We start from the raw sequence: 23425 nt of genomic DNA, 5'->3' as shown, positions 1-23425 counted from the left end.
GGAGTCCTCGGGCTAGATACTTGATGAAGGGGGCTAGAAGATAGGTACAGGCACCCCACCTTCCCTAATGCTCTGGCCCAGCTAACTTCCATGTCCCCAACTCCAAGCCTCCAGTGGGGTCCCCCTCTCCCCTGGCTACTTCTTTCCATTGCTTCCCTTCTGCCCCCCTCCTGCCCGCCCCCCCCTTTTTCCGTCCTGGGTTTGGGGACTGGACGCCTGAGTCTCTGCAAACACCCCCCTCCCCTCCGACTCCTGCAGCACTCAGAGGGGAGGGGCCGGAGGACCCCCCCCTTCCCGTCTGTGGTTGGCGGGGGCAGTGCCTCCGTCCCAGATTGTGTGTGCGTGTGGGGGGGGGGAGTGGAGAACCTGGGGCCGTTTTTGCGCCCCGCCCGATCAGGCCACTGGGCACACTAAGGGCGGGGGGACGGCAGCATGGCTGTCGGTGGGGCGGGGTGGGGGGGGGCGCGTCTGGTCCCGGCAGGTGCGGGCAGGTGGCCCGGGCCGGGCGGGGCTCCGGGGGCGGGGTCTCAGGTTACGGCCCCGCGGGGGGCTTGGGGGCGGCCCGCGGTTTTGGGCGAGTTGGCCGGCCTGGGATGAGGAGGGGCGCATATAACGGGAGCGGCTAGCTCAGAGGACGCAGAGCGCTGCTGGGCTTGCCGGGTCTCCCGCTTCCTCCTCCTGCTCCGAGGGCCTCCTGCATGAGGGCGCGGTAGAGACCCGGACCCGCGCCGTGCTCTTGCCGCCCTCGCTGCGCTTCGCCCGGGCCACGGCTCTGCCAGGCCCCGCGGTGAACCATGATCCGCCTCGGGGCTCCCCGATCGCTGGTGCTGCTGACGCTGCTGGTCGCCGCTGTCCTTCGGTGTCAGGGCCAGGATATCCGTAAGTCGCCCACTCCCCTCGCCTGCTCCCCTCCGGCGCATCCTTCCTCCTCTTCTGCCTCCTTCTCCCCAGCTTGCTCGGCTCCCGTAGCCTGGCTCCCAGAGTAACAGCGCAGAGACTTAGCTGCAGGGTCTGCTTTACCCAGGCGAGTTCTGCGAAATGCGGGGCTTGGGTCCCAGCGTCCTTCCCGCAGGTTGCTTCTGGAATCATCTGGGGTGCTGAGCAGGAATATTGAACTTGCAAAGTGTCGGATCCGAGAGGTTTGCGCACCCGACATAAACGCACATTGTTTTTCCTCTCCCCCCCCCCCCCCCCGAACAGCTTTGATAATTAGGCGCACAAACGCACAACTCGGCTTGCCCAAGTATTCAGAGCTCAGCAAAACAGGTCATGGCCCTCGGAGACGTCTCGGAGAGTAAATGCCACAGGATGTCTTGCAGCCTCATCCCGGGGATAGGGGTGGGGGTCAGAGGCTGCGGGGATCAAAGTGGGGGAGGGAGTTAGGCCTTTTTGTCTTAACTCTTGACACTGGTGGGCTGAAATCTGAGGCCACAAAGAAAAGCTCCCAAGAGGCGCTGCAGGACTTCAGCGCCTTCTTGAGTTCCCTCCCCCTCCTGTCTGGCCCTGGAGTAAGGTGCACCCTCACTTCTGCTGGAGGCTGTAGAAATTTCCCATTAGAGCAGAGACCATCGGAAAGGTGAAAACGTCCCAACTAGACCTGCCCTGAATGGGTCGGCCAAATAGCACTCCTTCCCTAAAGTATCTTCCCCCACCTCTCCTCCCCTCCCATGGTACTACAATGAGTTACTTCTCTAAGTTTCAAGATTTCACCGAACCACCGGATTCTCTCTCTCTCTCTCTCTCTCTCTCTCTCTCTCTCTCTCTCTCTCTCTCTCTCTCTCTCTCTCTCTCTCTCTCTCTCTCTCTCTCTCTCTCTTTCTCTCTCTCTCTCTCTAGCAGGAAAAGGGAATCTAGGCTATAGAACAGCAGTTTCACAGTCTGGTCCAAGGGCTTTTCAGACCGCACCTTTTCACCTCCTCTTTTGGTAAAGTGCACCCGTCTGGGATTATATTCAGGACAAAATGAAGCCTGGAAAGTGTATTAGGTAGGGAGCATTTTTTTTCCACGTGTTTGGGCACGTTTCCGAAGGCTAAGATTCCAGCCCCGTCTTTGTATGGTACAGATTGTAAATCAATCGCAGGTGAAACTTGGGGGGGGGGTGGGAATGGGGACTCGAGGTCCTTCTCCCTTAGAAAGTGTGGGCCTGCCACCAGGCTGTCTCTAGAGCTGGTCTGGAAGGCGGAAGGCCCAGGCGGGCTTTCTGTTCATTACCCTGCTGACCCCGATGGGGGCAGGGCTGCAGCTCCGAGCGCACCGGCTACACGGCCGGGGCCGGAGACCGGTTGCGCCATCCAAGGAAGCGCACTAAGGGAGTTGTGTTCTCTGGCCTGTGGGTTCGGACTGACTATATTTTGGAGGGAAAATTTTCAAGTGCACCCCCCACCCCAAAGCTGTCTCTTTGAGTGAGTAGTGGAATTAACTGGAGGACCAAAATAATGTACTCCAATTCTCCAGCTGCTATTAGAGCGCTTGCTCAAGTGGCAGGGAGCTCTCACTACTGCATCCTTCTTGGCTAGGGGTGAATTCCACAGCTTTTGGGGCCCCAGACTTTTCAATCGCTCTCCTCCTCCTCCTCCTCCTCCTCCTCCTCCTCCTCCTCCTCCTCCTCCTCCTCCTCCTCCTCCTCCTCCTCCTCCTCCTCCTCTTCTTCTTCTTCCTCCTCCTCCTCCTCTTCTTCCTCCTCCTCCTCCTCTTCGACTTTGCGCCCTGGTTCATCCGATTCCATAGACGTAACCACCCCCCAAAATCCCCGCCTCTGGTCGGTGGACTCAAAGATGTGACGCGAAAGAGGTGGGGGGGGCTCAGGCTGCGTGGACCTCAGGAATGTCAGAAACCTGGAGTCCGCCACTCCTCTCCTCCCCATCTTTCCACGAGTTTGAGAAACTCTTGGCCCACATCTTTGACCCACATCTGCATTTCGCAGCCCTTGCCTCCGAAAAGTGCCCCTGGCTGATGAGGGTGGGGGGGGGGGGGAACCTCAATCCTCCTTTGTTTGCGTTGGGAGATTGGCAGCGATGGCTTCCAGATGGGGTTGAAATCCTGCCCGTATTTATTTAAACGGGCTCCTAGCGGAGACCTGTGAATCGAGCTCTGTATGCGCTCTAGAAAAGCCCCATTCATGAGAGGCGAGGTCCGGTGGGTTCCCCCGGCCTCGCTGACACCCTCTCCCATAATGCGCCCCCACCCCCACCCCGTGCCCGCCAGCCGCTACCTCCCGGGCTCCAGCCCCGTGCGAAGCGGCGACGAAGCAAAAACAGTTCCCCGAAAGAGGTAGCTTTTTAATTGGCCTGCCACAAAGAGTCGCTTATACAGCACGGCGGTAATGGGGAAACCGGATCGGGCCCGCCAGGATGCTATCTGCAGCCCTTCTCCTGCGCCAGGCCGGTGGGGAGGGCTGGCCTCCCCGGTCCGCACCGTGGGGATCTACTTACGGTGCAGGCTCCTCTCTGGGGGCAGTCATTTAATCCGTGTGTGTGTGTGTGTGTGTGTGTGTGTGTGTGTGTGTGTGTGTGTGTGTGTGTGTGTGTGTGTGTGTGCCGGCCCTGAGGCTTGAACTCAAGGCTAAGCGCCCTACCACTTGAGCTACAGCTGCATTTCTGGCATTCTGATCATTAATTGGAGATCAGAGTATCAACGGAGTTTTCCTGCCCAGGCTGGCTGGGAACTACGATCCTTAGCTCTCAGCCTCCTAAGTAACTAGGATTACAAAGGCGTGAGCCTGTGCCCGGCTTAATCGCACTTATTTTATTATTTTCTTTTTAATTTTTTTTTTTACTCTTCCTCTGTCTGCGGATGAACCGTGTCCAGAACCACAGCTAAAAATCCGCCAGCAGAGCTCACACGCAGCAAAGCGGGGCCCCGCCCCTGCGCCCCGCGCATCCTCCGGCCTGTCGAAAGAAATCCGATCCACTTTCGCCGTGCAGCCCACCCCCTTTCCCCACCACCTCGACAACTCCCTGCTTCTTCCCTGGGCTCTCTTGGGTGAGGGTAGGCTCTTCCCAAGTCCACCCTGGACACCGTGAACTCACGCCCCCCTCCTCTCTCCGCACCCCCCCCCCCCGTTTCCTCACGGCCTGCATTCCACACCTCCAGCAATTTTGGCAGTGGGTGTGTTTCAGTAGCTTCGATATTTTCCCTGGGACCCCCCCCCCCCCATCCCACCCCACCACACACATCTTCCCCGTGATTCAGGACTAAATGGATTCCTTCTAGTGAAAAAAGAAAAAGGGAAAGGAAAAACACCAAAAGGTTTATCTTTAGATTTTTCCCTCTCCTTAAAGAGCAATGGGGCAGGCCCGTTTTCTGTCCACGCCCACCGAGTCTGCTGTTCTGCTATTATTCATCTCCTACTGTTGCCGTTGCTTTGGGGATTTTGATGAGAAAAACAGCACTGGGCGCTCCCTAGCACGTGGTCCGGACTCTTCAGCCCTTGGCGCTCTGAGAAGCGCCCTTGTCAGCACAGGTTTCATCTGTAGCAGGAATTCCAGACAGCATGGCGCTGTGGAGAGGGACCAGTCCCTGCTTTCCCTAAGTCTGCATTCTTGGAGGCCAGGCCTGGACTGGTCAATCTGAGTTCTGATCAGGCATTAAAGCCTCCTGTCTTCCAAATTAGGGTGCTGTCCACAGATGGAAGCTGGGCCTCTACAGGGAAGGATACAACTGGAGCCCAGCACTTAGAATCTTTTGCTCTGGAGTCATTTATCCACCCTTCCCCCTCCCTCCCCCCCACCAAGTGTGTTGTTTGAATGGGTCTGCCCTTTCCCTGGTTGGTCCTAGTCCTGATATATTATACAGAATGAGAAAAGATCCTAATTCTAGTTGCTTCTCAGTTCACTGCCCCTCCTCATTCTATCTTCATTTTCTGAAACCTGGCTGTGAATGGATTCTAATGGTTGTGGGTAGAATTTTCAGCATTTTCTCTGAATGTTAGCTGATAATTGTATTTAGCAAATCTCATAATTCCTAGAAGAAAGTAGAATGACCTCTCTGCTCTTGGGCTACTATATTTCCCCATCCCCCCTCCCTCCCCTCCCTTCTTCTCTTCCCTTCCCTCTTTCTTTTTTCTTCCTTCTCTCCCTCCCTCCTTTCTTTCCTTCCTCCCTTCTCTCTCTCTCTCTCTCTCTCTCTCTCTCTCTCTCTCTCTCTCTCTCTCTCTCTCTCTCTCTCTCTCTCTCTCTCTCTCTCTCTCTCTCTCTCCCCTTCTTTCAGGGCCTGGCACCGACTAAGTAACTAATCTATCACTGAACTACATCCCAAGCTCAGGTCTTCTTTTCTTTCCATTCCTGGTCAGAGTCTTATCTCCTCCCACTTACCTTCCAACTTGCTGTCTCTCACAATAGCTCTTTCCCCTACTAGATGGATGTGCAGAGGATGAAGTCCTGTAACTCTGCTTCACTTTAGGGGTAGTGGAGTGGTTTAGAATTTTCACTGGTGAATAGACTGTCAGGCACCTAATAAATATAGTGGAATACAAAGAAGAATGAATGATGTTTCAGAAGAAATAACTTCTATGTTCCATCTTTCCTGTGTGACCCAAGTCCCCATCCATCAGCATTTGAATTATGTCAAGTTGACTTCAACCTCTTTTTCTTTCTCTCTGGCTCCTGCCTGGCCTGTCCTTCACTCTCTGCTGCTCCTGCTCCACTGGGTGCAGAGGAGGCTGGCAGCTGTTTGCAGGGCAGGCAGAGGTATAATGATAAAGATGTATGGAAGCCCGAGACCTGCCGGATCTGTGTCTGTGACAATGGAACTGTCCTCTGCGACGACATAATCTGTGAAGACGCGAAAGACTGCCTCCACCCTGAAATCCCCTTCGGAGAGTGCTGCCCCATCTGCCCAGCTGACCTCGCCACTGCCAGTGGTCGTAATTTATTTATTTCTTGTTCAACATAAATAAATTACTCGCAGTTGCAGCAAATACCCTCACATGGATGATGGTCACCTCGGCATAGCAGAGGGCTGGTTATCCATGGGATTCCAGCAGCCAGGGCAGGAAGGAAAGGCCACTTCTCATGTGCAGGTTAAAACTCACTGAGACTGGGACATTGGAAGAGGCATTCCCTAGCTCATACCTCCAAAAGATGCTTCCAGCACACAGGAACTATAGGTTCAAGTCTACAGGAGTATTTACTCCGAGATCATCTCTGAAAATTACTAAAGCCACACTGGAAATCAAATGCTCTGTTTTGGCCAAATCATGAGTTAATTTCTCTGCTGTCACGTACACCTGGTCTTCTTCATGGAAGACCTTCAGGTGTATATATGGTCCTCAGTGTGGAGAAAGTTCTGTTAGTGAGACAGGAATCAGAGGGGGTCAGGTTTACTCATGGAGGGATGGGACACTGGTGGCATTTTCTCACGGTTTTTGCCTTTCTGGGAATTGGCTACCAATTAAGAAGCAAGTTATCAAAGTATATTACATGTATGATTGAAAGTGGCATGAAGAAAGCCCTATATACAATTACTATATACAATGTAACATATGCCACAAAAGGAAGGTAGGAAGGAAGGGAGGGAGGGAGGGAGGGAAGCAAGCTTGCTGAAGTAGACAGACTCTAGGAGTTCAAGTAGTGAAGGCTGGGTGGAGCCCCACTTGCCTGAACTTTGCTGGGTAGTTAACTCCCCACCAGAACCAGTGCTGGTTATGTGTGCAAGTGAGCCCCTCCTTAGCTCTCAAACAGAGGTCCTGACTCTCTGCAGAGATGGTAGCCCTCCCTGTTCCCTTTCTGTTTAACTTTGAGAAGATAGTTGAAAAGAGAAGTGAGAAGTTGCCTTTCCTAAACACTTCTGGAACACTGGCACCTTTGTGCAGACTCTCAGTTCATTTCTGAGGGGCCCATGCCAGGGAAGTGTGGACCGCCTGGCTTGTAGGAGTTTGCTGCTGGGTGGGGGAGGGGCTTGCTGTCTGTGATGCTTATGGTAACTCCTATGTACTGCTGTTTTCTTGTGCTTGCTTCAAGGAGATGCTGCCCTAATGTAAGACTTCCTAAGCTCCTAATTCTTCCTTGGGGAGGGCTTTGGGTAGAGGGAGAGCTGCTGACTTCTGGGCAGGGGCAGGGGCACACACTATATCTTCTATATTGGGAGAGGCATGTATAATGCTGGTTTCCTTCTTGAGGTCTTTATTTTCCCTTGTCTGGCCCTCCATCTATTCTTATGCCTTCTGCCTTCCTTTTGAATAACAAAATCTGGGACCACCTCCATCCATTCCTTACTGGGTCCTCAATAACTTCAGAACAGCTATCACCTTCCTACCCCGAGCAGAGGGGGGGGTGGTCCGTGGAATAATAGTAAATGTTTTATTCCTGCCTTGGCTGTATCTTTTATCCATCTTCGACATCTGATCTCTTCTATTTTTTACCCCCTTACAGGGCAACCAGGACCAAAGGTAAGGGACCTTTTATCTTGCCTTTCTATTTTCTTCTTCAGAAGTAATGTGATGTGGCTGCGGCTGGTGGCTGTTTCTTAAAGAGACCAGAGGATGTCTGTGGCAGTGGGCACTTCCACACTGGGGCTGCTAGACAGGGTTTTGTGCTTGGGACTGAATGGGTTTCTTCAGTCTAATCCTGTGAATGTGTCGTATTTCAGGGACAGAAAGGAGAACCTGGAGACATCAAGGATGTAAGTACAAATTGTTCTCTCCCAGTGTGTATCTGCATTTCCTGGGCATACCCTCTAATAGCAAACCCCTGAATCTCCTTCACAGATCATAGGACCTAAAGGACCTCCCGGACCTCAGGTGAGAAAGAGAGGAATCCCCTTCTCTGTCCTCTTTTACTGTATCCAAGTTACTGCCCTATAGACTCCCGGACACACTGTCATCTCACCATTGTCATTCACCTTCAGGGACCTGTAGGTGAACAAGGACCCAGAGGTGATCGTGGTGACAAAGGAGAAAAGGTGAGTAGTGATCAATGTTGCTTGACCTCAGTGAACTTCCCAGGTCCCACACGGCCCAACCATGTGCCTGGCTACTTCGTAAGAATTGCCCAGGCACAGAAACAAGGCACACTGCTGCACTCTGACGATGCCTTTTTCTCTTTCTGCTAAGGGTCCACCTGGACCTCGTGGCAGAGATGGAGAGCCTGGAACCCCTGGAAATCCTGGTCCCCCTGGCCCTCCAGGCCCTCCTGGTCCCCCTGGCCTTGGTGGGGTAAGTGTCCTTACTTCCCCCTTTCTTCTGGTTGTCCTTCCAAAAATGTGGCTTCTAAATTGCTACTTGCATTTACCTGGCTGACTCCCCAGGCTGTCACCAGTGTGTACATAGCCGGTCTGTGGACTTCGCCCCCAGGCCTAAAATTGGGTAGAATCACATATTAAGACTGTTGTGTTAAGGGATGATTAAAAAAAAAACTCACTGGGTTCTGTAAAGAAAGTTTTCAGTTACCTGGTTTCTTGGCATCTGTACCCTGTGGTTGACTCTTGCAGATGGGTGTAGGGACTTGGGGAGGGGATGACTGGTCACTTGTGTTTCTCTGAAAGAAGAGTGACCACTGTCCTCTGGAGACATTTATTCTTGGTCCTTGCCAAGTACATTCCAAGCAACTATTCATTCTTATGAAAGAGCCCCACTGAGTGAAGGTGTGTGGCTAGTCGTGTTTGGAATCAAACCAGTCAATAAATTATATGCTTGCTCAGTTCTTGCAGGTTGGCCATTTGGTGTTTGCTATGTTTTAAATTCTTAAACTTAAATAGGCTTACAGTCACCTACTACATCTCTTATTAAATTATTTCAAGACTGTTGACATTAGTCCTTCGTTGAAGAGTAAAGTCTTAGAGAACAAAGAACACCTTTAATAGTGAGGTTTTAGTTATGCTTCTCCACATATTAGATAATATGTAATATTTTAGATTACAAAAATAATTAGGTAGAAGACAGGCACTAGTAGATCATGCCTGTCATCCTAGCTACTTAAGAGGCTGAGATATGAGAACTGAAGTTCAAAGCCAGCCCAGGCAGGAAAGTCCAAGAGACACTTACCTCAAATTAACTAAAAAAAAAAAAAAGGAAGCAATGCTACGGCTTAGCAGTAGAGTGCTAGCTAGTCTTAAGCAGAAAAAGCTAAGGTACAATGCTCAGGCCCTGACTTTGAATTCCAGTACCAGCAAACATACAAAAAAAGTATGCTTCTCCAAATAACTCTTCATCTTCCAGGGAAATGACTCTTAGGCCTCTTTGGCAATTTTGATCAATGCCTGCTTAGTCTCTAACAATAAGAGACCATAGAGGAGAGTTCTTTCTCTCCAGATCTAGATTCCTAGCAAGGAGAGGGGACTGATGACTTCTGTTTCCTCATGTTGTTGGGTCAATTTGCAGAACTTTGCGGCCCAGATGGCTGGAGCATTTGATGAGAAGGCTGGTGGTGCCCAGATGGGAGTAATGCAAGGTCCAATGGTAAGAAAAGACCCCAGTGCTTTGCAGCCAACATGGCAGAAAGTGACCCTTAGCAGAGCCAGAAAAATCTGACAACCTCTGTTTAGCAGATAATTGCTTAGAGCAGCAATTTGCCTTCAGTTATGTAACCTTTCCATTTAGTTAACCCAAAGCATTTGGGTTTTAATGGTGATGGATGCCAGTTTTAATGATGCTCTGGAGTGACTTAAAGAATGAGGATGGAGAGATGCATAGAGCTGATGTGCTAGAAGGCTGATCACTGTTACTCTTGGAATGAGAACTGAAGAATGTAGACAGCAGCTACTGTTCCCCAGCATCCACCAGGCTTCCAGCAGGAAATCTCAGCCCTGCAGCTCCGACTTGGCACAAGCTAAATGAAACTCAGACTTTAGTAAACATGGCTGTAGTCCAGAAGAAAGCAAGGCCAGCCTCGCTGTCTAAATGGCGCCTATAAATCAAAATAGATGGTTGTGTGAGGAGTGGGAAATGAGAGGGAGCGGCCATAGTGGGCCCCCTGCCCACAAAGTATCTCCTTTGTCCTTTGTCTGGGCTTGGGGTTGGAAGACAGTGGTACCCAGGAGGCCTCTGATAAAGCATGTCCAGTAAAATTCTCATCTTCTGTTCCAATGCAGGGCCCTATGGGACCTCGAGGACCCCCAGGTCCTGCTGGTGCTCCTGTAAGTACTGGGATTTTTATTCTTCTCAGTGTTACAGACAAGTCAAATCCTCTACATCTTAGCACAGTTTATAGGCTCAACCTGATAGTCTCACTTAACTTTTTTTAGGGCCCCCAAGGATTTCAAGGCAATCCCGGTGAACCTGGCGAACCTGGTGTCTCTGTAAGTACCTGTAGATCTACTTCTCTTTTTTGGTGGGGGGGCTCTGATGACAGTCCCCCCTCCACCCTCCCACCCCGCTTTCAGCTACTTTTCCCTCTTAGGCTCTGTCAGTTCTTTCCCACAGTCAGGTAACTCAAAGGATATTCAGATGTCACTCTTTAGCTATGGAAGAACTCTGGCAGAGAGCCCAAAGTGTCAGGACTACCAAGGAACTCTCTCTGAGAGCTGCCCCAGTCTGCACTGTGTGCCATCTTCCACTATGATCCGAGTCATGTCTTTGATCTGATCTTTCCACCTTTCTTCTTATCATAACATTGGCTTCCAAAATGACTGCCCCTGAGTTTTGTCTACTGTTAGGTATCTCTTCCATCGATCTCTTAAGTTCTCTTCCTTTATTTGTAGGGTCCTATGGGTCCCCGTGGTCCTCCTGGCCCCCCTGGAAAACCTGGTGACGACGTAAGTATGCCTGAGTAGTCAAGGAGAAGCTACTTCATTGGAAAGGACCTGGAGAGGGAGTTTGGTGAGGTGGAGGTTAGTGGGTCATGGGGAGGCCCCAGGGTGGGGGCCATAATATGCCCACTTCTGACTAATCTCGCCAGTTCCCTGGGGACTATTTTGGGCCCAATGAGAAGAATAAGGAAAACATCATTGGCTCCAGGAAGGGAAATGGAGAAATGAGAGAAGAGGGAGGGGGGGAACCCCCACAAAGGCAGAAAGATATAGTGAAGGAAAAACAAAGAAAAAAATCATTTCACAAACGCCTCCAACATGATCTCAATTGCAAATGAGTTAGAGAAAGCTCAGTCTGAGTCAGGATGTCTATGGAGGATGCAAACGAAGTGGAGAGATAGAAGCTGGCTCTCTCAAGCAGTTGGCATGAATCGCATCAGACATTCAAGTCTCTCAAGGTCAAGGACATGCTAACCCAGTCTTCAGAGCCCAGGAAAGGACAGCAAAGCCTGTCAGAGTCTGTGAGGACCAAGGAGCTTGCAAATGAATAAACTGTGACCCATGAGAAGGCATTCAGGGAGGTTCATTCATTCAGAAGGCATTCATCTATAGGAGACGCCCAGGATGGGTAGGCAGGTAGGGAAAGACATGGAGGACCAGGGGAGACATCAGTTCTAAAGCAGGCAGACCAACTATGTTAATTTATCTTTCGAGGAAAATTAAGTATCTCTCTCTCCTTCCAGGGTGAAGCTGGAAAACCTGGAAAATCTGGTGAAAGAGGCCTTCCTGGTCCTCAGGTAAAGCTCTACTTTTCCTAGCCACAAACATCTTACCCAGACTCAGCTCATCCTGTTCAATTAGGTCAGTTTAAGACCAAGTACTGCCGGGAGCCGGTGGCTCATATCTGTCATCCTAGCTATTCAGGAGGCCAGGCTCTGAAGGTCATGGTTCAAAGCCAGCTTGAACAGGATAGTTCATGAGACTCCTATCTCCAGTTAGCTAACAAATAGCCAAAAGTGGAGCTGCTGCTCAAGTATAAGGGGTTAGTCTTGAGCAAAAGAGCTAAGTGATAGCCCCCAGGCCCTGAGTTAAGCCCAAGCATTCTCTCTCTCTGACACACACACACACACACACACACACACACACACACACACACACACACACACACACACACACACACACACACACACACTACTGATGGTGCCTAAGAGTCTTATGCATTTATGCTTAGGATCATCTTTGTGAAAGCATGTGATAGGGGAGCTCTAGCTGGTGGGGACCTGGGTTTGGCTTGATGAGGATCCGGGAACCAGGATGCATTCCCCTTGCTGGTGGCTCCAGTGGGCTGGCTCTGCAGGGTTTCCATGCAACAGTCACCCCATTCTACTCTAGTCCTGAGTGTCTCCCCTTTGGATTGCAGGGTGCTCGAGGCTTCCCAGGAACCCCAGGCCTTCCTGGTGTCAAAGGTCACAGAGTAAGTATGATGGGTGAGAGCTTTGGAGGGCAGGGGCTGTCTGGGGGCGAGGAAGCATGTAAGCGCATGTAGATTCCTTTCTGTTTGGGTCCCTCAACGTGTGATTGAATACTTTCTCTTGTTCCTTAGGGCTACCCAGGCCTAGATGGAGCTAAGGGAGAAGCTGGTGCTCCAGGTGTGAAGGTAAGGGATTGCCACACACATGGTGATAGAGGATGGGGATCATGGGGTGCTGCAGGATTGATAGGGGTAGGATACTGGGACATCCTTGTTTGCAAACACCCAGACAGCAGGTCCCAGAGTTTGCGGAATTGCCCCTCCCAGAAGTAAAGTTGGACTGTGTCAGTACTAGCTGAATGACCCCCAATTTCCAGTGGCTTCTTTGAGAGATGTAGAGACTAGAGTCCAGAACATTGACCTGTGCCTCTTTCCTGTCTCCCTTTGCCTCCCTCCCCCCGCCCCCCCAGGGTGAAAGTGGCTCTCCTGGTGAGAATGGTTCTCCAGGCCCAATGGTGAGTATGAATGCTACCTGCATACAGAAAGGTCAGCAGACATGTTATGTTCCTGACACCTGGAAGAAAGATGCACTCCTAACGTTAAAGCTCCCTTCCTGCAGAGCACATATTCAATTTAATCAATTTGATCTGATGATGAGCAAAAACAGCATGTAGGAGGAGATGGGTGACTTAAGATTTTTACCAGCTTTTCCTTGGATTAGGAAATAGTCACACACTTAAGCATGCTTTCGTTTTTTAAAAGTTCTCAACATTTGGGAGAGCTCTTCCATCGTAAGACACAAGCTGTGCCTGCAACAAGGTTCCCCAGAGGTAGCAAGGCAGCACTCATGGGTTCTGCCTGGAAGAAAACTGTATGCTTTGTCATTGAGTGTGGTGGCTGGGCCAGGAAGGAAGCACCATAAGGAGTTGCTTGTCTTTGCTTCCTGGGTGTGGCAGTCTTACCTTCTGCATCCAGGAAGGACTTTAGATAGAAGTCATCACAGAGAGCACTGTTAAAGCAACTCACACTTTGGGCTGTGCTGGTGTGTATTCTAGGGTCCCCGAGGCTTGCCTGGTGAGAGAGGACGGACTGGCCCTGCTGGTGCTGCGGTAAGTCATCTGCAAATCAGATGTCACCAGATGCCCATATATTAGGCTAGTTCTAGTCTCCTTTCCAGTTTGCAGAAGAGGAAATAACAGCACAAAAAGTTACCTAGCTTCACACAAATGGTACTTTGCAGCCTCTGACTCTGCTGACTTCTAATTAATAAGGAAAATTACTGGCAAGCAGTAGAGGACCCAGGTGCCCCATGGAGGTGGTTAGCTTGAATCCTTTGGCAATAGAGAGGTCTTGTAGGTGCTTGGCCAGGTAAGTGATGTGATAAAAGGCCTATTTTAGCAAGATTATGCTTTGTCTTGCTTCCAAACCCAGCCATCAAAGCTCGGAGCCCTTCCTGCCTTACATCCTTTCAGGGCTGGCCAAGCTAACTCAATTTCATTCCGTAGTACTGCTTTTAGACCATGCATCTCTTTGGCAGAGATTTCCCCATGTAGCAGATTAGTGAAATAACAAGCAGACTTTGTCTCTCATTTGTCAGCCAGTGTGGCCCAAGTGCCTTGCTTCAGCGTTACTTTATATGAGAGGAGGATGAGAGTGCATTGGGTCTGCCAAGAAACATTGCATTTTTGTGGATTAGCCTGGTGCTGGCCTGGGGCAAGGCAGCTCTCTTCTGCACATGCCCAGCCCTGGATCTCTGCAGGCCAATCCCTGGGGAGAAGATGCTCCCAGGGCCTTCCCAGGAACATAGTTTCTGGAAGCAGCCAGGCCAGCACAGAAAGGCTACAAGGAATACTGGGGTGTCATTTCTTCAGTTAAGTCTTGTCTTGCTTTCCTGCTGATTGCTAATCTGGAGAATCTCAGTCAGGACAAATGGACCTCAGCCAGGTGATAGGCTGAACTCCTATAAGGCATCCTTCTCCTTTGCTCAAGAGGGGCAGACACCAGTAGTTAGGGCTCAGCTGGGGAAAAGTCCCTTCCTAGTCTAGCTGTGTCCAGACTGATGGCTTCCTAGATCCTATGGGGTCCCTGGAAGAGGATCTAGTGGGTGCTCACCACAAACAGAAGCAAGCTTCAAAGCATAAGCCCCATTGAGAAGGAACTGGCAATATTTCCTTGCTCTACCTCCCAGCAAGATCTCAGGTGTAGCTCTTGGACCATAGCTGGGGCCTTGTGATCCCTCAGGATCACTGCTTCCTGATGCAGTGGGAGGAAAATGCAAGTTTTTTTTTCTCCTTAAGAGTAGCTTATCTGAGCCAGAGCACAGAGGCAAAATGATGAACATCTTAGCTCAGCCTTAACCACGAAGGATAACAAGGCCCATGTATAGTCAACTAACACTGGAGTTGGACTGTTTCTGAACCATTATTTCATTTGCCATTCATCCAGTTCAAAATCTCAGTGATAATGCAGCCTTAAAGTTATGCCTAAGCCGGGCGCTGGTGGCTCACGCCTGTAATCCTAGCTACTCAGGAGGCTGAGATCTGAGGATCGCGGTTCAAAGCCAGCCCGGGCAAGAAAGACCGTGAGACTCCTATCTCCAATAAAACCACCAGAAAACCGGAAGTGGCGCTGTAGCTCAAGTGGTAGAGCGCTCGCCTTGAGCTGAAGAGCTGAGGGACAACGCCCAGGCCCAGAGTTCAAGCCCCACGACCGACAAAAAAAAAAAAAAAAAAAAAAAAAAAAGTTATGCCTATTCGAACTCTCAACTGAAGTTTGAGAAATGATGGAATTGTTGGGAAATTACCTAAGCTTTATTAACCAGGAGAGCCAGCCTACTGACCACCTACCTGCACAGATGACACAAGGCTTGTACAATGAACTGTCCTGTAGCTTATAACTTGTCCTTCTCCTAGTCCAGGGATACCTGGCACAGTATCCTCTATGGGGGTGGGGGTGTGGGTTGCAGTGGAACATCTGGACCTGTAAATACCTCTCACATTGTTTGCTTATTTTTCTCTTTGCTTACAGGGTGCCCGGGGCAATGATGGCCAGCCAGGCCCTGCTGGGCCTCCGGTAAGTACATTGCATCCACTGCAGTCATTTGTTCAGCCTTGTTAAGCAAGCCACACAGTCTTTACACCATCCTTGACGCAGCTGTAGCACCTGCCCCAACTGGAAGGGAGGAAGGGGAAGGATGTTCCATGCCCTTATCCTTACCCAGCTTTATAGCTTTGCCTTTTTTTTTTTTTTAAGCCAACACCCTTTGAAACAGTCATTTTGAGAAGGGAAATCAAAGAAATGTCCATTCTCACCTGATCCTGTTGGGTACCAGTGGCTCACACCTGTCATCCTAGTTAATTCACGAGGCTGAGATCTGAGGATGATGGTTCAAAACCAGCCCGGGCAGGAGAGTTTGTCAGACTCATTTCCAATTAACCAGTAAAAAGCTGGAAGTGGAGGTGTAGCTCACTTGGTACAGTGCCTGCCTTGAGAACAAAACTGCTTAGGTCCTGAGTTCAAGTCCCAGTACATCCATTCTCACCATGTGTATGAAAGTTAGACACTTTCTTTGCCTTGCAATGGGAGGCAAAGCAAGGATCTTTCTGGAGTTCCTTCAACAGGCAATGGCAGGGGCCAGGTAGGCAGTCTATGTCCAGGAACTACTAGCCATAATGGACATAGAGCAAAGGAAGGAAGGAGTGAGGGGTGAGAGTATCTTCTTTGGAGGGACTGGAGAGATTCTACCTGGATACAGCATCCACCTCTGTACCTCTTCTTGTCTCCAGGGTCCTGTCGGTCCTGCTGGTGGTCCTGGCTTTCCTGGCGCTCCTGGTGCTAAGGTGTGTGACCTGCTTATCAAGTTGGGAAGTCTTAGAGGGTTGGGAAGCTCCTGATCTCTTTGCTAGGAGCTTCCCCTTCCTGGGGCAGTCTCCCATCTCTTGTGGTCCCCCACTCATTTCACCGAGACTCTGTTGAAACAAGGAAGACAAACTGGCTTTCCCAGATTCCCCAGCTGGCTATAAAATGGCGGTGATAGAGGTTGGAGGCCCCATGATAGTGTCAGAGTGGGGAAGGTGACCGAAGACAAGACCTCAGAGGCAGCAGAAGACAGGGAGGGAAGGGAAGAAGAACCTAAAAGTTAGGCAGACCCAGGAGGAGCAGGGGGGAAATGGGTTGGGGAAGAAGGGCATGGGGGGGGTACAGGACAAGGAGATAGTTCCTTGTTTCCCCCTGTCCCCCCTCTATGTTTCTGCTTCACTTGGGGAACTGGGCTCTTCCAAGCCTTTCCATTGGAGTTCTTCAAGGATTAATAGAGGCCAGTGGGAGGCCAGCCAGTTCAGGGAAAAGGCCCCTTAGCCCAGGAGGGATTCCAGTGTCCCTGAAAATGAATAAGGAGCCTCCATGTGTCACTGGCATCAGGTTGCTTTTCCCCTCCTGGGGGTTTCTATGGCAACCAGACAGTGTCTGAGGCCCCCTGGGAGCCGGGTGAAGGAGACCCATTGTGAAGAGGGACAGCGGAAGGTGAGGGGGCCTGACCTTTAGAAAATAATAATTTACAAAAGTGAAGCAAGAATGTTGAGAAGAAACCTGAGGAGGCTCTGCCCTCTCTCCAGGTCAGTAGCCCTTCCCCTGGGATTCCATCGAGAGAACCAGAGTCTGCAAGTTGTAACTTTCAGGAAAAATTTTTTTTAAAAATGAGAAAGCAGAAGCAATTTTTGCAAGGTGCTGCCAGAGACCACAGTTAAAGTAGTGAAAAGTAGAATGAGGGTACTTGTCCTAGCTTGCTCTGCTCTGACTTTCTGGTACTTCAAATACACTTGAGCCCAGTGCCTGGGGGCAACACTGATGGCCCAGGGGTCAGGCAGAAGCAAAGCAGAGGCTGTGAGCTGTGGACAGGAAGCCAAAAGCCAGGTGACTGGGCATTCACCTTTGCCAGCCTCTGTTCCCCCAGTGTATCGAAAAATAAGCCAGGAGCTGGTGGCTTATGCCTATAATCCTAGCTATTCAAGTAGCTGAAATCTGAGGATCATATTCAAAGCCAGCTCAGGCTGGAAGGTCTGTAAGACTCTTATCTCCAATTAAGCACCAGAGAAAAAGCAGAAATAGAACTGTGGCTTAAGTGGTAAAGTGCCAGCTTTGAGGAAAAAAAAGGTAAGGGACAGCACCCAATTTTTGAGTTCAAGACCCAGTATAGGCACAAGAGAAAGAAAGAAAGCAAAGCAAGCAAGCAAGCAAGAAAGAAAGATAGAAAGAAAGAAAGAAAGAAAGAGAAAGAGAAAGAGGAAGGAAGAAAGGAAAGGAGGAAAGGAAGGAAGGAAAGAAGGGAGAAAGAAAGAAGGAAGGGGAAGAAAGGAAAGAAGGAAGGAAGGAGGAAGGGAAAGCAAGAGGGGAGGGGGGGAGGGACAGAGGAAGGGAGGAAAGAAAAAGAAAATAGGAGGAGGCAGGAGAGACAGTGGTAACTGCCCATGTCCTCTAGCCCATCTGTCCATTATCTTATGGCTTCATGTTTCAAATTCAACTCAGACTTTTCTGCTAAGTTCTGGTGGAGCCAGCTGACTGCTCATTGCTAAAACTAAGCAGGCCACTGTACAATTGTGTGTGCAGACAAGGTGGAAAGAGAGAAGACAGGAGTGGGAGCCCCATGTGTGAACAACCCATGCTCACCTTCAGCTGTAGGATCATATGCAGAGCCATCCACGCAGCTGGCCCTTTAAGATGTGTGGCTTCCCTCCCCCTCCCTCCCCCTCCCTCCCCCTACCTCATCCTCCTGCTCTCTTTCCAGGGTGAAGCTGGCCCCACAGGTGCCCGGGGTCCTGAAGGTGCTCAAGGTCCTCGAGGTGAACCTGGCAACCCTGGGTCCCCTGGGCCTGCTGGTGCTTCTGTAAGTGAAGCTCTTCTTAGGCCTGGGAGGATGTGGGATCTGAGGTCTGTGATCTTGGCCTTTCTGGATAACATGCATCCCTGTGAGGGGTGTATCCCCAGTCATTTTTAGTTTGGCTCAATGACCTCCCTCTGCCCTCTAGACATGTCTCCTTTGATTTCCTGCTTCTCCTTGAAGCATGCTGCAGGAACATCCCTAAAATGGATGGCACTTGTCTCCCAGCCCCTGGACTGGGGTCTGGAGGGCTGAGAGGGGGTTGAAGGTTATTGATGGCTGCTTATTACAATGATTTCTGCCCCCCCCCTTCCCCATCTTCTTGTTCAGGGTAACCCTGGAACAGATGGTATTCCTGGAGCCAAAGGATCTGCTGTAAGTGCTGCCCTGGGCCTTTTCCTTAGGTGAGCTCAGTCCCTCCTTGCCCTGGTCTCCTCTTCTGATGCTCCTCCCTTCTGCTTACGCTGGCAGGGTGCTCCTGGGATTGCTGGTGCTCCTGGCTTCCCTGGACCTCGTGGCCCTCCTGGCCCTCAAGGTGCAACTGGTCCTCTGGGCCCCAAAGGTCAGACGGTAAGAGCCTAAAGAAAACTCTAGAGCTCCAGCTACATTCCTGTAGTCAGACCCCCACCCTCACCCCCAGGGCCCCTTCTTAAGTTCTCTTGCCCTGATTCACCCAGTGTGCTCTGAGGATATCTCTAACAGGGCTGCTGGAGGTGGGCAGGCTTTGGGGAAAGAACCCAGGATGAGCCCCTGTCTCTCTTTCACCTAGGGGGAGCCTGGTATTGCTGGCTTCAAGGGTGAACAAGGCCCCAAAGGAGAACCTGTGAGTATTTACCCTGCCGACTCTTATCTCCCCTTTGTCTGTTTGAGGGCACAGAGTGTCCTCTGCCCAGATCATCCTCCAATGTAGTCCTCTCCCATTGTACCTAGAGGAGGAAGCTTAAAGGAACTGCTAGGGCCAGAGAGGGCTGCTCCCAGATGGATTCGTTTCTATTATTTTGCACCATTTCTCTCTCTCTCTTGGGCCCTATCTGCTCTTTCATGGCTGATCCTGCTGTGGTCTTCTCTTTTACTCAGGCCTCTAGTCCTGCATTCAGGGGACAGTGTTTTCCCCAGGGCCAGGTAAAGACTCACTAATGTCTTTCTTTGGGTTCATCCTTAGGGTCCTGCTGGCCCCCAAGGAGCCCCAGGTCCTGCTGGTGAAGAAGGCAAACGAGGTGCCCGTGGAGAGCCTGGTGGTGCTGGGCCCATTGGTCCCCCTGGGGAAAGAGTAAGTAGACAAGGAGTCACTCCACTCAAGTGCAGTCCTATGGCTCTGTGGTCTTGCCAAGGTTTTTCTGGCCAGGATTCTCCTCACTTCTCCATCCACTATCAGGAGGATAGCTAGGATCCTAGTCTCTCTAGATGATGCAAAGCAGTGAACAGAATGGTAGAGGCAGGGCCTAAGAAATTAACGGCTCTGAATCTCCCAGGCTGCAGCTGCTGCACCATGGAGATTATAGCTGGTGGGTAGATGGGGTTGACTCCTGAATGCTGGGTGGGGCTCTTTCCAGGCCTGGTTCTCTGAGGAGCCATTGCCACTCACTGAATCCTTCCCCCCTTCTCCTCCAGGGTGCTCCTGGCAACCGAGGTTTCCCAGGTCAGGATGGTCTGGCTGGTCCCAAGGTGAGTAGGAAAAAAAAATGGGAATGGGCCTCCTTGCATTCCTGGTTAGAGGACATCCCATTGACTTCCTGTTTCCTGTGATACAGGGAGCCCCTGGAGAGCGAGGTCCCAGTGGTCTTGCTGGCCCCAAGGGAGCCAATGGTGACCCTGGCCGTCCTGGAGAACCTGGCCTTCCTGGGGCCCGGGTAAGTAGAGAGGCTGCTAATTACTCTTGGCTTCAGATTCTGAGAAGATACTCAGACCCTTCCCACCAGTGTTGTGAAGATGGTGCACCTGTTCCTGAAGCCACCCTCTTTTTTTCTCCCACCCAAAGGGTCTCACTGGTCGCCCTGGTGATGCTGGTCCTCAAGGCAAAATTGGTCCTTCTGTAAGTCCCCCATTCCAGGGATGTTGGGAGGGTTGGTGGGTGATATCTTCGGGGAGGTGGTGGGAAGACAGACAGGAGTTTGGATGAAGGCACTCGGGAGTGGTGTGAATTTTAAAATAGTGGATTCTGGAACCAGGTATATCTTGGGCGGTTGTTGCAAACTGGGAAAATGCCACCCTCTCGTGCACTTGAGCATCTTCTAGGAGGAAAGGCAATGCAGTCTCAGGGTGGACTGTCTGGGTTTAGCAGTGCCTTGTAACATAAGTGCCTATGTGTGTGGTGTCCGCTATTAGTGACAGCCTTGATCAGTCCTAGATGACCAAGGAATGTAGTCAAGAAGGTCCATGTTCTGAGCACGGCATCCTCTCTTTCAGGGAACTCCTGGTGAAGATGGTCGCCCTGGACCTCCGGGTCCTCAGGGAGCTCGTGGGCAGCCAGGTGTCATGGGTTTCCCTGGCCCCAAAGGTGCCAATGTAAGTGATTATTTGCTCTTCTGGTTCCTTTCTACCTGGACTACTCCCTTCTTTGCTCCTGGAGGAAAAGGCTGGATCCAGAACAGGGATGAATGAGATTTCTGTGCCATGAGTAGCTCCAGCCTTCATGTCCTGAGGGAGTACATATAATCCGGGGACACCCAGGGCCCACTAGAGCCTTGGGCTACCACAGACATACGATTGTACCTTGAGGCACTATTTGGTGGCTTGGTTGCTTTTAAACACAAAAGAGGCTGATTGATACTTGACTGCCCCAAGCCTCAGTCTCTCAGTCTGCTGCTCTACCTCTTACCCAGCCCTCCGTCTCATCATCTTTTTGTCTTTTCTCTAGGGTGAGGCTGGTAAAGCTGGTGAGAAGGGACTGCCTGGTGCTCCTGGTCTTAGAGTAAGTACCCTTCCCCACGTATCACCCGTGACTTGGTGTGGGCTGGATGTCTCCAGGAGACATAGGATGGCCTTTCTCACTATGGTCCTTGGATCCTTGGTTAGCAGGAGTCGATTTTCATGGCTGAGCCCATGTTAGGCTGGTCCCTTTGCCATCCACCCAGGGAGCCTCTGGCGGCTCTGGAGCAGCAGGAAGGGGCTCTGGGGGGAAAGCTGAGGGAAAATATCATTGATGGCAGGGCAAACAGGAGGGTGGAAACGGAGCTCACTAGAGGTCTGGAAATCCTGTGTACAGAAGTGCATCTGCCAGGAACTGTGGGACTGAAAAAAGAATGTTCCGTCATCACATCACCCTTTCCTCTGCCTCTAGGGTCTTCCTGGTAAAGATGGCGAGACAGGTGCTGCAGGACCTCCTGGCCCCGCTGTAAGTACTGCCTAGGCCTCCCTGGGTTGGCCCTGTGGGCAGGGTTGGTAGAGTCAGGGAGCCTCAGCCCATCTAGTAAGGGAGCTAACAGACATGGATTTGGGCTGATCTAGGATACCAGAGTCATCCCACGCTGAAATAGGGTGTTCCTGGAGATGGTGGGGACCCGCCCTGGTGGGTTGATGGGAACAGGCACACACACTCATACACAGTGCAGGCATCTGTCCTGTCTGGCTTCCTGACCATAGAGGTGCTTACAGATGTGGTCCACAGGTTCTCTGGAGCAGTGGCTCAGCTCACCCCCACCTCCCCTTTTTTCCCTCCTCTGCAGGGACCTGCTGGTGAACGAGGCGAACAGGGTGCTCCTGGGCCATCTGGGTTCCAGGTAAGGTGTCCCGATCAAGCTCTCTATCCAGTCCCTTACCATGCTCACAGCTCTCTGGCAGCAGCAGGCACCATGGGTGGAGGTTCACTACTTTTTCCTTTGGTACTTGGGTTAGAACTTGAAGCTTTGAGCTTGCTAGGCAAGCTTTCTATCTTTGAGCCATGGCTTCAGCCCTCCTTTCTTTCTTTCTCTTCCTTCCTTCCTTCTGTCCTTCCTTCCTCTTTCTTTCTTTCTTTCTTTCTTTCTTTCTTTCTTTCTTTCTTTCTTCCTTTTTCCTTCCTTCCTTCCTTCCTTCTGTCCTTCCTTCCTGTTTCTTTCTTTCTTTCTTCCTTTTTCCTTCCTCCCTCCCTCCCTCCCTCCCTTCCTTTCTTTCTTCCTTCCTTCCTTCCTTCCTTCCTTTCTCTCTCTCTTTCTCTCTTTCTTTCTCTCTCTCTTTCTTTCTTCCTTTCTCTCTCTCTCTCTTTCTCTCTCTCTCTTTCTTTCTCTCTCTCTTTCTTTCTTTCTTTCTTTCTTTCTTTCTTTCTTTCTTTCTTTCTTTCTTTCTTTCTTTCTTTCTTTCTTTCTTTCTTTCTTTCTTTCTTTCTTTCTTTTCTTTCTCTGATACTTGCATTTGAACTGAGGGTTCACCACTCTCATGGGACATCTACCTCTGATGAGCTTTCCCTGGCTGCATGGCTGCCTCATTTAGGTGTATCTGTTCTGTGCTTCACTAGAGGGCTGGGGAAGCACCCTCACCCCTTTGCTAACACATATCACTTTGGATTCCAGGGACTTCCAGGCCCTCCTGGTCCCCCAGGTGAAGGTGGCAAACCAGGTGACCAGGTGAGCACCAGGGTTTTTGAACATGGAACCTTTTTGGCTGGCATCGAGGAGACGAGGGCAAGGGGGCACCTAGACCCACGTGTGGCATTGGAGTGTCCCTCATCTGTCTCAGTTCTCCACAGAAGACAGTCTGAGCTCATCTCTCCCTGGGGAAAATGCTCAACCCTTGCTGAAGGGGGAGGGCTATCCCAGGATCTGGGACATGCAGCTTTCATTCTTACATCCATCTTTGTCTTCTAGGGTATTCCTGGTGAAGCTGGAGCCCCAGGCCTTGTGGGTCCCAGGGTGAGTGTCTCACTGGCCATTGCTGGGGGGAGGTCCTGGGGCCTTGCTCCCCTCCCTGTCTCCCTGGCCTCCTCTCAATTGCTTATTGCCTGATTACTCCTTGGTGATCTTTGCTACAGGGTGAGCGAGGTTTCCCAGGTGAACGCGGCTCTCCCGGTGCCCAGGGCCTTCAAGGTTCCCGTGGTCTCCCTGGCACTCCTGGCACTGATGGTCCCAAAGTAAGTAAGGCGGGTTGTTCTCAAAAGGTCTTTCTGGATAGTTCTGGGAGACCCTGAAGGCAAAGGGAGGAGGCTCAAGAGGGATGAAGTGTAAGAGAGATGAATGAAAGAAGGCACAGGAGCAGGGTGCTGGTAGCTCACACCTGTCATCCTTACTATTCAGAAGGCTGATAGCTGAGGCTTGCAGTTTAAAGCCAGCCTGGGCAGGAAAGTTTGTGAGACTTCTTATCTCCAATCAACCACCGAACAGCTGGAAGGGGAGCTGGGGTTCAAGTGGAAAGAATGCCAGCCTTGAACACAAAAACTCAGGGATAGAGCCTAGTCCTTGAGTTCAAGCCCTAGGATGGGCACG

At 51.0% G+C, this 23425-nt stretch overlaps 1 protein-coding gene across 2 annotated transcripts in view; it reads left to right on the top strand.

Annotated features, from left to right (window-relative positions):
• Positions 1-794: 794 nt before the first annotated feature.
• The window catches only part of Col2a1 (collagen type II alpha 1 chain), a 34114-nt gene continuing 11483 nt past the window's right edge, over positions 795-23425 (top strand). The window contains exons 1-33 of one of the 2 annotated variants that reach the window (XM_070034933.1): positions 795-879; positions 5654-5860; positions 7371-7387; positions 7588-7620; positions 7706-7738; positions 7846-7899; positions 8051-8152; positions 9317-9394; positions 10027-10071; positions 10180-10233; positions 10636-10689; positions 11427-11480; positions 12104-12157; positions 12287-12340; positions 12625-12669; positions 13210-13263; positions 15182-15226; positions 15940-15993; positions 17937-18035; positions 18360-18404; positions 18501-18599; positions 18799-18852; positions 19192-19299; positions 19641-19694; positions 19781-19879; positions 20008-20061; positions 20436-20534; positions 20887-20940; positions 21310-21363; positions 21695-21748; positions 22517-22570; positions 22811-22855; positions 22975-23073. In XM_070034933.1, coding sequence (XP_069891034.1) covers positions 795-879; positions 5654-5860; positions 7371-7387; positions 7588-7620; positions 7706-7738; positions 7846-7899; positions 8051-8152; positions 9317-9394; positions 10027-10071; positions 10180-10233; positions 10636-10689; positions 11427-11480; positions 12104-12157; positions 12287-12340; positions 12625-12669; positions 13210-13263; positions 15182-15226; positions 15940-15993; positions 17937-18035; positions 18360-18404; positions 18501-18599; positions 18799-18852; positions 19192-19299; positions 19641-19694; positions 19781-19879; positions 20008-20061; positions 20436-20534; positions 20887-20940; positions 21310-21363; positions 21695-21748; positions 22517-22570; positions 22811-22855; positions 22975-23073 — 2193 coding nt within the window. The remainder of the gene's footprint in view (positions 880-5653; positions 5861-7370; positions 7388-7587; positions 7621-7705; positions 7739-7845; positions 7900-8050; positions 8153-9316; positions 9395-10026; positions 10072-10179; positions 10234-10635; positions 10690-11426; positions 11481-12103; positions 12158-12286; positions 12341-12624; positions 12670-13209; positions 13264-15181; positions 15227-15939; positions 15994-17936; positions 18036-18359; positions 18405-18500; positions 18600-18798; positions 18853-19191; positions 19300-19640; positions 19695-19780; positions 19880-20007; positions 20062-20435; positions 20535-20886; positions 20941-21309; positions 21364-21694; positions 21749-22516; positions 22571-22810; positions 22856-22974; positions 23074-23425) is intronic. The other variant, XM_070034943.1, reaches the window with a different exon arrangement.

This window comes from Dipodomys merriami, unplaced genomic scaffold, assembly GCF_024711535.1.
Source record: "Dipodomys merriami isolate MVZ:Mamm:240054 unplaced genomic scaffold, mDipMer1.0.p SCAF_10, whole genome shotgun sequence".
Classification (NCBI taxonomy): domain Eukaryota; kingdom Metazoa; phylum Chordata; class Mammalia; order Rodentia; family Heteromyidae; genus Dipodomys; species Dipodomys merriami.
Note: the sequence above shows the minus strand (reverse complement) of the source record. Positions and strands in the feature narration are given on the sequence as shown.